General features: G+C 32.2%; 1 protein-coding gene across 1 annotated transcript; it reads right to left on the bottom strand.

Moving 5' to 3' along the window:
* Nucleotides 1–228: 228 nt before the first annotated feature.
* Nucleotides 229–13,448, bottom strand: LOC123701054. Its single transcript, XM_045648466.1, has 7 exons — nt 13,372–13,448; nt 6,560–6,670; nt 5,884–5,998; nt 5,488–5,615; nt 1,622–1,789; nt 787–901; nt 229–382 (listed from the first exon to the last, which is right to left on the bottom strand). The coding sequence occupies exons 1-7, from the start codon at nt 13,414–13,416 to the stop codon at nt 246–248; spliced, it is 819 nt and encodes a 272-aa protein (XP_045504422.1). The 5' UTR covers nt 13,417–13,448; the 3' UTR covers nt 229–245.
* Between the last annotated feature and the right edge of the window lie 1,205 nt (nt 13,449–14,653).

Genomic DNA, 14,653 nt, shown 5'->3' with positions numbered 1-14,653 from the left:
TAATATTAATAATAGGGGAATACATTTATTTATTTACAATAATATAATTAGATTTTTTGAAAATTTTAAAGTCACAGCTAAAATTGTATTAAATTAGGTGATTTTAAAATTTGATAAAGCGCCATCTAGGGATAATGAACTAAAATAGAAATAAAAAATTGTTCAGTAATTAATCCCTAGATGGCGCTTTTATATTTTATGATTTTTTATAGTTTATGATGAAAATACTTTTATAATTATTGTTTTTAGATGCCATGAATACGTCTGCTAAGCTTCTCATCTTTAACATGGAAGCAGTATAGGTAATGCCACGCAGTATCGATGGGGAGGTGAGCCATTTTGAATAGACATTTGTCTATTATCTTCAAAGCTATGTCTCTTTCTGAAATATAAGATAATTATTATAATACAACGAACAAATTAATAGGTATGCAATGGAGAATGAAAAGGACTGAATGAAGAAATAAACATTAAGTCTTCTAGGTATGTCAAAAAATTTACAATGAATGTAGCATCACGTGGGTCACCACTCACCAACGATGCGTAAGTTGTTCTATGTGTGTAAATAGCTAAACCAAATATGATGAAACTTGAATTGCAGAATAGATTGTTATATAATTTGATAGAGTTTTATTTAAAGTTTATCATAAAAAATGGATAAATAATTACCTAGTTACATGTGAAAGGTAAAAGCTAAAATTTTCGTCTATTTTCTTTTCACGCAGAAAAATATGGAAAATAATTTTTATCATAAAAGAGTTATAAATTATTATAATATTAACTTACCTTTACCCTTTATGTTACTCAGGACCACATCTTGCCGCAACACTCCAGCATCACTCATCATCTGCAATTTCTTCAGATAACAGAATGCCCAGTACTTTAGAGAAGTTGTTATTTTCTGAAAAAATAAATATTCTGTTGATAATATTCTTTTCATTAATTTATTTTATTATTAGAAGTAATATGGATCTAAGATTATTTTATCTACCTATTTCAGATGTTTTCCAGTTCCTACATAGTTAAATATTTTGTACTAGCGGTCCGCCCCGGCTTCGCCCGTGGTACATATTTCGCAATAAAAGGTAGCCTATGTTCTTTCTCAGGGTCTTAAGATTGTCTATGCCAAATTTCATCAAAATCGGTTGAGAGGTTTATGCGTGAAGACAATACATACCTAAATAACATACATAATTACAAACTTTTCCTCTTTATAATACCTATTAGAATACCTAGATATTTCACCTCTTGGATAAGAATAATTGCTGCAGTTCCATAAACTACAAAATAAAAAACGACTATACCCGGCCGGAGCCAGGGCTAACCCTAGTATCTACGTAAATTACTATCTAATGTGTACGCAACTACTAGAACTCATTTAATTTTTTATTTTTTGTATAAAACCATTTTTCTAAAGATCGCTTTCGCTCTGTTAAAAAGCGATCTTTCAGATCTTAGAGCGAGTTAGAGCGAAGTACATACACTGTAAGCGGTTTTTATCTTAAAAAGCAATAAAGAATTAATAAACTCAAACTCAAACATTTATTTATTCAATTAGACTTCCTCTAGAAGCACTTTTGAATCGTCATTACATATTTTTATATTTAAATAAAATATTTACCGGTAAATTCCACCAATGGCCAGTCTTCATCTTATTAATATACTTTTTATCCACCCTTGCTTCTCTAGTACACTCATCTATGTAATCTGCTTTGGTTTTGTGTTTTTTGATGCAAGAGTCGGGCGTCACAGGCGCGGATGTTGTTTCGAAGTAGTCTAATGAAAACGCCTGAAAGAAAAAAAGTAAGAAGTTTAATTAATAACGGAAGATATTAATGAAATAAAGAGTTTAAATTACCTTTATGTTATTATTGAAGATAAAAAATATAGCCGTTTTATGGTGTGCGAATTTTTTTCAATTTTATTGTGTTAAAGTATCACTACATAGTATAAAACAAAGTCGCTTTTTCTGTCCCTATGTCCCTTTGTATGCTTAAATCTTTAAAATTACGCAACGGATTTTGATGCGGTTTTTTTTAATAGATAGAGTGATTTAAGAGGAAGGTTTTTGTATATAATTTATTAGGTTTCAGACAAAGCGGGCGAAGCCGCGGGCGGTAAGCTAGTTTACTCATAAAATATAGTTTAATAATATATTTTTTCTTCATACATAGAAAATAATATATTATTTAACTAAAAAGGCATCTACTGTTTCGTAAGCAATAATGAAAATTAGCAGTTTTGAATTTCTGTGCGATAAAGTAGTGCTTTTTTTATCAATGTAGTAGAAATAACAGAAATCTGAAAAACCAAACCTGCACGAAAATAATAAAAATGAAAAATACGAATAAAATAAATCCTTTGCACTGCATTTTGCATGAATTCTCCTGCAATAATGATCATTGATCACGTCTATTTAAAATATTATATTAAACATGCATAGAATTGTATAAGGAACTTATATAAACATTTAGGCTTAGACAGTCATAAAGTACTGTGGTTCTCAAACTTTATTAATCTCTATTAAATTTAATCATAGTAGAGCACGTGTCAGAAAATAGAGAGAAAAATAAATTAACAAACAATAATTGTCTCGTAGGCGCGAAGAAGCCCTTATTGAGAAAGTAAAACAGAAAACTGAAGGCATAAAATTCTGTGCACTTGCATTTGTTATTTATATGTCCTTTAAAGAAATTACTTAACTACATAATGTTATTATGGCATAGGTACTTACCTACATACAGTTTATAAAATTACTAGCGGTCCACCCCGGCTCCGCCCTTGGTACATGTTTACGTTTTCTTTCCATAAGAACCATCCTCGTACTTCTAGGCAAATTATAAAAAAAGAATTATCGAAATCGGTCCACCCGTTCACGCAAATGGCACCAAGGCAAATGGGGACTCATTTTTTTATATATAGAGATAATACTCAAATTGGCCTTTCTTTAGTTATACAATTCAAATCATAATAGTTACATTATTATAAAATTGTATAAAGTGCAACTATGTGGTTTAAAATAAAATTGTTACAAAATTAAAGATTAAATTGCATCTAGGAGAAAAAAGGAGGAATGTTTGAACACAAGCATTTATTTATAGTTCCAAGTACTGAGGAATTTTTCAATACTAGAAGTAATAGAACTATTTAAAACAAATCTGATTCATTAGCTTGCATAACAATTGCATGTTTTTATTACCATTCTGACCTAGTTCAATTTATAATAGAGATTTCTAAGCTAAATGTAATATGGATATTAATAATTATAATGGCGAAATTAATTGCGTGTTATGTTCGTCGAACTGCGAAACTGTCGAACTTCTTATTTTGGCCATACTATCATATTATTTTGATAGGTCTGAATATTGAAATGAAAAATACCTTAAGCCGAATTGAGCGAAAATTCTATACCCTACCTATTCTATATTTTATTAGGACTTCTTTATTTATCTATATTAGATCACATATACTAATATTATAAAGCTGAAGAATTTATTTGTTTGTTTGAACGCGCTAATCTCGGGAACTGCTGGTCCGATTTGAAAAATTATTTCAGTGTTAGATAGCCCATTTATCGAGGAAGGCTATTTATTTTACTTCATCTAACAGAGCTGCAAATGTTTTTGTAAATCCTTTGATACTTATCTCAGAAGTGCGTGTTTGTTGGGTGGTTCCTTTTTGCTTAAATACGGACATGTTATATCATCTCGCTAGACCATCAGGAGCGGAGTACTGCGGGTAAAACCGCGGAATATAGCTAGTATTTAATATGTTTTTTGATCTTTCTGTTTCTGTTCTGTTCTGCAAGAATTAGAATCAATTTATGTAATACAAAATTGAATTCTACTCTCGCTTCTAAGTATTAGATAATATTTACTTGTGGATGACAGATTCTAAATGATTGCGACTTAAAGTTAAATGACGACACAGTTTTGGCCATCAGCCACCATTTAGGATTACCTATCTTATTTATCTGATTTATCTGAAAATTTATTAGACTTATATGCACGTATTTGTTTATTTCATGATATATGTATAAGTTAAGCTAAGGCATTATAGGCTGTGTGTGATCTAAATCAGTCAGTATAAATGAGGCTCCACAGAATATAATATGTATTTTAAAAGTGTAAACTCTATATAACGACACTCCATTTAACGTCAAACTCCGTATAACGTCAAGATTTCTCGACTTTGGTTGGTTTATATTGTTGTCTATATAATAATACACTCCATATAGCATCACGCTCACTCTCAATAACGACAACAATTAAGTAATAAACTCGACGTCATTCATAACGAACTTTCTAAGAAATTCGTTCTTTTGTTTACAAATTGGGATTGCTTGCAGGTGTGTCTACACGTATTTTCTTTATCACCAAGATGTTACAATATCGCAAGATATAAATAAAATAAGTAAAAAAATACAACAAAATTACTGGTGCAGCAAAAGACGTCAAACAAAAATAACAGACTATACACAATAGCGTTCAAGTAACATTCTTTTTTATGTACATAACTACTAACAATAGTCTGAAATAAATTTTCTCTTTTTCTAATTCTGATTTTTATTCTCTCCATTTAACGACCACTCTCTATAACGTCGAAAAATGCACGGTCCCTTAAGTGACGTTATATAGAGTTTACACTGTATTTATAGATATTATGTTGTTTCCCTTTTTAACATAATTATATATTACACATACATACACATACATATTACATATTGAGGACTTTCTTTCTGCAAATAATAGGTTACTTTTTTATTGGACTCTGGTTGATAATGAAGTAGAATTGATTTAAATTTTCTTAAAGTGATCAGTCTTTCGTTTTTAATCTTTAAATATTCCTAATTAATGACCTAAAAGGTAATTATTAGATATCAATCATCGCTACGGATGTTTTGCATGTTATAATTCGAATTTTGCAGTTCTTAGTGTAACTTTCTAAAACATGAATACATTCAATACACATCCTGGATACTATATATTATATAGTTTATAATATTATAAATGCGAAAGTAACTCTGTCTGTCTGTCTGTTACTCAATCACGCCTAAACTACTGAACCAATTTTCATGAAAATATTTGGTACGGATATATTTTGATACCCGAGAAAGGACTACTAAAAAGGGCTACTTTTTATCCCGGGAAAAAGACGCAGTCCCGGATATCCCACGGGAACAGGAACTATGCGGGTTTTTCTTTGACTGCGCGGGCGAAGCCGCAGGCGGAAACAGTGTTAAATAAAACGAACAAAATGTAAATTAAAATTTATTCTGAACGGACAGTAAATTCCTATTAGCAGTTTGATGAATAATGGTGTCACAAAGATGTTTATTGGTTTTAAATTGTCCAATGTTCTAGAACCGTAGATGGCCTGGCTATTCATGTTCTTAGTGGCCAAGTGATGGTGGTAAATTGTCCAATATAACTAGAACCATTGATGATCTAGCTGTTCATGTTCTTGTGGGTCAAGGTATAGTGGTTATTGGAAGATGGAGTGCTTGGCGTCCTTCTCGTGGTAGCATTTTGCGTAGTTCCATGCGGTCTGTTGTGGTGTGGTTCCCTTATTGGCCAGGCAGGCGTCAATCAGCTTCTCTACTGCGGCTTTGTCAGCTGATAACAAAATGTGGGTTAACTTTATTTAGATATGGAATGGGATAATTAGCTTGAAAATACATTATGGTGTACCTATGAATTTAATCTTGCCGATAATAATCTCTCAATTTAATTTAACTGGGTACAGGGCTCTTATTTCAACTATATTCAAAAGGCTATTTTAGGGTTTATTTTAAAAATATATTCAAAAGATTAGCCTTATATATATATTAATTTCCTATAGGAAGAAATACTTATCACGTAACAACATTATTAATTAAATTACCTGCGTTAGGGACCTTGGCTAGAGCGACATCTTTCTTGAATTTCCCGTCCTTGGTCATCAGCTCGGATTTCATCAGCATGCACAGGACATACTTCTTCAGAGGCTCGCTTTCAGTCTGGTATAGATATAAAAACATTACTTTGTGCAAGCTACATAATATTATAAAGCAATAGTAAAATGTAATATTTAATAGGCTAATTGCAAGTTTGGGAAGGATTTACATATAATTCTTATTTATTTATATCGGTAACGTTGATGTAATCAAATACTTAAGCATTAACTAGAATCATTTATTAGTTCTTTAATATTTATCTTGTCCATAGGCTTCTCAGAAAATATTTCAAATAATGTAGAAGAACTATTCTGCCCAAAAATTGGTCCTTTGCTTAAATGCCTTAACTCGTCTTCGCTTAAAACTCAAATTAAAAAAAAAACGACGTGTGGCACTCGGGGACTGCCGCGGTAAAGCTATTGCATGCTATGCCTTCAAGCCTCACCTCCGCCCGTAGGAGTGGGGAGCGTGAGGTTTTTTCGTTACGGAATTTCTCGATTCGGTCCCCGCGCTCAAGGCCCGAGATAGAAGCTATGCAATAGTTTAATAATGTTTATATAACATGACGTATAACAGTTTTCTTGCATATTCAAATATCCTTTAAAATATGTAAAATGTACTAACCTTGAAGTCACCAGTTTTCAGCTTGTTGACCATCTGCTCGTCTGCTTTGGTCTCGGCCAAGCACTCTGTCTTGTGCTTCTTAAGCCTCTCCTTCTGCTCATCTGTTAGGGCCTGTAAAATAAATAATATAAATAAATATATAAATATTTGGACGGTTTTGTTAGACAAATTCTAAACAGATAAATACTTTTTTGTTGGATAAATTCCTAGAACCTATAGTATTGTATTATCTGTTGTTGTTTTTAATCTATGGACATCAAATGAAACCTACGTCATCTAGTGAATAAGAGAGTGAAGAATGTAATTACTTTTGTGACTGTATGAATTGTATCAATGTATCGGTTCATTCGTTCTTGCTCATTAGTCATTAAAATACTTGCCTCTCGTTCGCAATCAGATACACGTTGTTTTATTTTATTAATAGGTTATGGGCCCAGATCCATAGAATTAGTTATCAAAAGTTGTAAAGTTATAGTTTTTTAGTTAGCATCAGTGATTAGAAAGTGATTGCGTCATATATCACGGTGAAAGAAATTTTTTCATCCCTGTTGCACGTGGCGCGGCGTTGTGGTGTGATCAACAGATATGGCTTCAAGTACAAATTCCTTTATTGCAAATGTGCCGAAACTAAAAGGCCGAGAAAATTATAGCGAGTGGGCGTTTGCTGCTGAAAACCTATTAGTACTTGAAGGAAAGTCAAAATTTGTCAAGCTTGAGGGAACCGGCGACGCCATTACGGAAGACTATGACGAAAGCCAAGTTGATTCTAACCATAGATCCTTCGTTATATGTACAAAAGATGCTAAGACTACTAAACAACTATGGCAGAAATTACAACAGATGTTTGATGACGCGGGCTTTTCGAGAAGAATCATGTTATTAAGGAATTTAATTTCAATACGTCTCGAAACATCGGATTCAATGACAAGTTATATTACTCAAATAATAGAAACCGGGCAGAAATTATCTAGAACGGGTTTTGTGGTGAATGATGAGTGGATTGGTTGTTTAATGTTGGCAGGATTGCCTGAGAAATATTTTCCAATGCTCATGGCCATTGAACATTCAGGGATCGCCATTACGGCGGATGTTGTAAAATCCAAATTATTAGATTTGACCGGGAATGATGATTCGGCGGAAACTACAGCGTTGTACACTAGAGGGCGTCGACATATCGATCAAAGATCAAAATCATTCAGTAAGATTGGAAACACATTCAACAAAGATGGCGATACGTCAAATGTTAACAATAGCAAAAAGAAAGTCATCAAGTGTTATCGTTGTAAACAGATTGGGCACTACAAAAATCAGTGTACACAAGTGAAAAGTGCGATGACAAACAACTTAAATTGTTTTTCTGCATTATTTTTACGGGAAAACTTCAAGAAAGATGATTGGTACTTAGACTCAGGTGCAAGTGTGCATATAACCTCGAACGTGAACAATATTCGGAATCCATCAGAAAACACGAGTATAAAGGAAATTACAGCGGCTAACAATGGAGTGATGGCTGTATTATGCTCGGGTGATGTTGATATTGTTACGATTACGTCGAAAAGCAGATATAATATCACAGTGAAAGATGTGTTATGCGTGCCAAGTATTGCAACGAATTTATTATCTGTTAGTAAATTAATTGAAAATGGAAACAGAGTGGATTTCAAAAAAAATCATTGCTATATCTACAACAGTAAAAATCAGATGATAGGAGAGGCAAGGTTAGTCGACGGTGTCTATAAACTTATTGTAGAAAATAAACACAGCTGTTGGCTCTCAACGACTGTCAGTGGAAAAAGTGAGTTGTGGCATCGAAGGATGGGCCACTTGAACAGTAAAGACCTCACAAAAATGAAAGATGGTGCAGTTGTGGGCATTGACTTTAATGACAAAGCTGTTGTTGATAAAAGTTCGTGCGTTGTGTGTTGCCAAGGGAAGCAGTCACGATTACCGTTTAACCATGTTGGTACCAGAAGTAGTGAAGTACTTAACATCATTCATGCGGATGTGTGTGGACCTATGGAGGTGAATTCAATTGGAGGCTGCAGGTATTTTTTAATCTTTGTTGATGATTACACACGCATGACTTTTGTCTATTTCTTGAAAGCGAAGAATGAAGCACTTAAATATTTTAAAGAGTTTAAAGCTTTAGTTGAAAATCAACAGAATAAGCGGATTAAAATATTTAGAACTGATAACGGTCTGGAATTTTGTAATACATTGTTTGATAGTTACTTGGCAGAAGCTGGTATACTTCATCAGAAAACTAATATCTATACTCCAGAACAGAATGCTATCAGTGAGCGTATGAACAGAACTCTAGTAGAAAGGGCTCGTTGCATGTTGTTTGATGCCAAACTAGACAAAAAGTTCTGGGCTGAAGCGGTAAACACAGCCGTGTACCTTAGAAATAGGTCACCAGCTTCGGGCTTACAAGACTTGACACCAATTGAACTTTGGACTAATAAGAAACCTAATCTTAGTCACATTCGTATTTTCGGGAGCCAGGCCATGGTGCACATTCCAAAAGAAAAGCGATTAAAGTGGGATATTAAATCTAAACCACATATACTGGTTGGTTACTCTGAAAATGTGAAAGGGTATAGGATTTATGACCCAGTTAAGAAATGTGTGACAGTAAGCAGGGATGTCATAATTCAAGAAAACTTAAAAAGTAACATGAATGAAACAATATCAGTTTCAGTGGGGGAAATCTCAGAAATAAAAGAAGAAAAGAAAGACATAGATGAATTTGCTGACAAAGAAGCTAAACAGGATATTAACCAGATGAATAATAAAAACGCTATATTGCAGGATGTGTCTGAGATTCAACCACCAGATGAACCAAAGAGGGTGAGGAGACCACCACAGCGTTATGGTTATTCAAACCTGTGCATGCAGTCGAATGCTGAGAATCAAAGTGATCCAGTCAGTATCCACCATGCTCTTCAAAGTCAAGCATTCAAAGAGAATGATGCATGGACAATAGTGAGTGAAGTGCCTCAAGGTAAAACATTAGTGCAGTGTAAATGGGTCTTTAAAAGAAAGTTTGATAGTGATAACAGTGTTAGATATCGTGCTCGTCTGGTAGCGAAGGGCTTCACCCAAAAACCAGGTATTGACTATGATGAGACATTTTCACCTGTTGTGCGTCACTGTACTTTGCGATTGTTATTTGCACTTTCTGTACAATTAGATTTAAAAGTTACTCATTTGGATGTTAAAACTGCTTTTTTGAATGGTATTTTAAAGGAAGATATTTATATGGCTCATCCACAAGTTAATTTAGATAGTAATAATGATAAAATAATTGTAAAATTAAATAAAGCTATCTATGGCTTAAAGCAGTCGTCAAGGTCATGGTATGATAAAGTTGATCAATGTTTGACAGAATTAGGCTTTAAGAGAAGTTATATAGAACCATGTGTATTTACTAAATTTCATGACAATGTAAAAGTTATTGTTGCTCTTTATGTGGATGATTTTTTTGTATACTCTAACAGTAAAGTAGAGACAAATAGTTTAATTTCAGTTTTGAATACTAAATTTAAAATTAAAGATCTTGGAAATGTAAAACAATGCTTAGGAATGAGAGTAAATATTGATTATAAAAATAATGTATGTACTTTAGACCAAGAACAATACATTGAAGAATTATTAGTTAAATTTAACATGCTAAATTGTAAAGAGGCCAGTACACCTATGGAATTAAAACTAAATATAGATAAAAATAACAATGTTAATGATACTAATATTCCATATCAGAAATTGATTGGTAGTCTCATGTATTTGTCTGTATTAACGAGGCCTGACATAACTTTTAGTGTGAGTTTCTTAAGTCAATTTAATTCTTGTCATAATAGCACTCATTGGAATTATGCTAAACGCATTCTTAGGTATTTAAAAAGGACTAAAAATTATTGTATAAGGTATGTCAAAGGTAGCTCTGAATTGTTAGGTTTTGCTGATGCTGATTGGGCCAATAATTGTGTTGATCGAAAATCATATACAGGGTATTGTTTTATGATGTCAGGGGGAGTAATATCATGGGAAAGTAGAAAACAAAAAACGGTAGCTTTGTCCAGTATGGAAGCTGAGTATATGTCTATGTCAGAAGCTTGTAAAGAGTCTATGTATTTAAGAGTATTGTTGTCTGAAGTCACTAATCAACCAGCATATACTATTACCTTGTACAATGATAGCCAGAGCGCCCAAAAACTTGTTATTAATCATGTCTTACATAGAAAAAGCAAACACATTGATATCAAATATCATTTTTTGAGGGAGTCTGTTGAAAATAAGATTATAAGTATTAAATATATGTGTACTAGCGATATGCCAGCTGATATTTTTACAAAATCACTTTGTGCAAGCAAGCATTATAAATGTATTAAAGCTCTGGGAATTAATGATTGTTTATAATTGTATTGTATGTGTTGTATTTGGTTTCATGTGATGTAGTGGGGGTGTTGTTTTTAATCTATGGACATCAAATGAAACCTACGTCATCTAGTGAATAAGAGAGTGAAGAATGTAATTACTTTTGTGACTGTATGAATTGTATCAATGTATCGGTTCATTCGTTCTTGCTCATTAGTCATTAAAATACTTGCCTCTCGTTCGCAATCAGATACACGTTGTTTTATTTTATTAATATCTGTGTTAGAACGTTCAAATGCATGTTGGTTACAATTGTGTGTCTAAATTAAAATTTGCTGGGATTTTATACTGGATTTAACTTGAATCTATATTATTATTATACTAGATTTCAAAGAAAAACCCGCATAGTTCCCGTTCCCGTGGGATTTCCGGGATAAAACCTATCCTATGTGTTAATCCAAGCTACCCTCTATATGTGTGCTAAATTCCATTGTAATCGGTTCAGTAGTATTTGCGTGAAAGAGTAACAAACACACACATACACATCCTCACAAACTTTCGCATTTATAATACATATTAGTAGGACAGATGCTATAATTATTATTGCAATCATCTTCGATTCACGATTGAGTAAGACAATTAGCAAGTTCTGCTTTGATCACAAATGCTCCCTGAGTTAATATTGTCTTTGTTACAGATTTCCAGAAAAATTCATATTTCAAATTCATAATAAATATATCTTTGTATTAATATTAATTAGGTAGGTACTTAAGTTACGATGCAACGTTTAAATATAATTTTGTTAGCAAATTATTTTGTTTTGTAACTATTCAAGTTGCTTAGTAGTTTAGATAAATGTGTGCGTGTACTAGTGTACACACGTAAGAAGTGAAACTTCTTTATGACCTTATTATTCAAAAAATAATTTACTATATGCAACTTTACCGAAATACGTCGAATCACGCGTGGTAGGGATAAGAAAAAGATGGCGTGTTACGGAAAAATGTCACGCGTAACGAAAAAATGTTACACTAAATTTTTTTCCAATCCCGATTAAGAAGTTTCACTTCAATTAAATCTATTCAGTCCTTTTATAAAGATGCTCTATAAAAAAGTTTCAATATTTGGACCCTTACCTGAACAGCCACCAAACACACAAAAAAGATAGCCAATACTTTCATTGTCACGACTGATTCGGGTCTGACACATTTGGCAAGTTAATCTCCCTTATATAGAACTTTTATGACTTTTTTTTGGGTAATCGGTCAAGCGTGTTCGTAAATATGTAATAAATATTCACCGAAATATTATATTGCCAGCAAATTATTTGCTTTGTAGGATACGCCTTGGTCTATTGACTAACATTATTATAGAAAATTAGCTTTAAAAAAGGTCTCTTAAAAGTAGACAGACTCAATTATAACATGGAATAGTTTTAATACAGGATATATATACGTATATGAATAATAATCAAAACTATAATGATGATTATGTCAATAGCCATTTTGTTATTTTTAAATTAAATAAATTCGATTGCTTTGCGGAAATCTTACAAAGATTGTGTTTAATTTAGCGTCACAATAGTTTTATTAAAATTTATGATATTTTTGAATATTTTAATAATCTACGGATCCCTAAAAGCCTTGACAATGACCTGATACTTTGTATTTTAAAACATAAAAAGCAGTTGTTGCCATGAAGGACGGGTCGAGTGGCTTTGTGTCAATATCATATGCATTTATAAACAAACATGAACAAAAAATAACTAGTTTTATGGGTACGTAAATATATTATATTAGAAAACAAATTAAGTATGGAGGTTTTTTTTTAATTCAATTAAGTTAAAAAAATGTGTTGGAATACAAAAATTTCCATGCGCTTTTATGTGATGTTGTTAAATATAAAAAAAAAAATGCTAGATAATTCAAAAACTACAGTAAACATTATAAATTTAAATGTGTTATTTAATCTAAATATTTATGGAAATAAACATCTTTAATTCTTTATTAAAATTAAATTGATACAAAATTAAGCATCAAGTATATTTGCAATATTTATGTATTAGAACCAACCTTACAAAATGCTTTTATTTAAAGTTTTAAATGAATAATATTTTTTTTTGTACCAAGTTCTATTTTAAAACGATAGAGTTAGAGATAGAGCACAAAAAACATTATTAAAACAAGAAAAAATATATATTGACCGGTTCGATTAAAACAATTTACAAGGTCTGCATCGAAAAAAAAAACATTGAGACGATCACTATCAGAATCTATTAGACACACATATTTCCTGCTCTACAAAATATTTACGAGTGTAACCAGAGTTATCATTAACATTCTAAATAAAAAAATTGCATTGATAAAAAAATAAAGTCCTTAGATTTGATGCAAAGTAAAAAAAAAATAAATAAATAAAAATGAAAAATAAATTACCTGAACGGCCAAAACGCACACAGCCAATACTAACAGAGACTTCATTATGTTCAACACAATACTACACCAGCAGCCTGGCCGGGTCTTATATACCCGCCCTGTGATGATAATCTCGGTTTAATCAGTTAGCGATTTGTCCAACAGGGATCGGTAACCTTTTGTATGCCTCATTTCATGTTGTTATGTTTTTAACAATTTGTGTTTAAAAAAATGCTCCACTAGCCGCAAAATAAGATAGATACTGCTTTCCGAATCGGTGGTAAGTGTTATAAAATATATACATAAGTGGCAATTCAAAAGTGCTTCTAGAAGAACTCTAATTGAATTAATAAATGTTTGAGTTTGAGTTTTATAAAAATGAAATAAAGTAACGATTATGTAAATAAGAATGTGGCTTTCGTATGATGAAACAATTTTTTTATCCGTCACACTTTAATATAGCTACTGTTAAATAAAACATTTTATGTAGGTGGGTATAGTAAGTAATGACACAAAAAGTATCATAATTAAAAATGGAAGATTTTTGTTATTAAAAATTCCTAGTGCCTACTTAGCTTAGATAATTCACAGTTCTAAATATCAAATCGAATTTTTTTCATACTAATTAATACATGTATGTATGTATGTTAAACGATCACTTAAGAAAATGTTATCTACTGAAGGGAATTTAGCATCATGTTTTTGTTCTATAAATATATTAAAACAGGATGATATAACACAAAATTTGGTAAAGGTTGTGCACTCCTAATGCGCTTGCGTCCTGCGTAGGTCACTCTGGAAAGATCTGCGCCTATCTTGTATTATTCTTTTTGGACACAAACACACTACGTGGTTCTGAGAAGGGATATTTTGAGACAACGAATATTTGAATGTACCTTTGATGGTAGAACAAATAGCCAAGTGTTTTTTTATTTAAAACTTAACGAATGAATATAAATGAATTATTTTGTAAATGCAATTTGTTTAAAAAAAAAAGTATCTAATTTAGCTATCTTATTTATGTTTTACCTATGGCATTGTACCTATGTTGTTGTTGGTAGTGGTTGACGCGTGAGCGTAGCACCGAGGGCTCCTGGGTTCAATTCCCGGGGGAGACGAAGAAAAAAAATATCTTGGGCTGGTAGGACACAGAAGGCTGATCAAGAGATCACCTACTTGTCCCTAAAGAAAATCGATCAGTGAAGTGGGATAAGAGGCAGATGTATAATGTATCTGCCTCTTACCCCACTAGGGGTCATGGGACCTCACTTTATGGCATTCATACACAATAAATTGACATGTA

This window comes from Colias croceus, chromosome 20 (assembly GCF_905220415.1).
Source record: "Colias croceus chromosome 20, ilColCroc2.1".
Lineage (NCBI taxonomy): Eukaryota > Metazoa > Arthropoda > Insecta > Lepidoptera > Pieridae > Colias > Colias croceus.
The sequence above is the reverse complement of the archived record's forward strand: the minus strand, read 5'-3'. Positions and strand labels throughout refer to the sequence as shown.

Excerpts from the sequence above, each read along its gene's own strand:
- LOC123701054 (XM_045648466.1), bottom strand. The coding sequence starts at position 13,416 with ATGAAGTCTCTGTTAGTATTGGCTGTGTGCGTTTTGGCCGTTCAG. Across the intron at positions 6,671-13,371 it reads TGTGCGTTTTGGCCGTTCAG|GCCCTAACAGATGAGCAGAA; the intron begins GTAATTTATTTT and ends TTTATTTTACAG. Across the intron at positions 383-786 it reads GAGTAACATAAAGGGTAAAG|AAAGAGACATAGCTTTGAAG; the intron begins GTAAGTTAATAT and ends CTTATATTTCAG.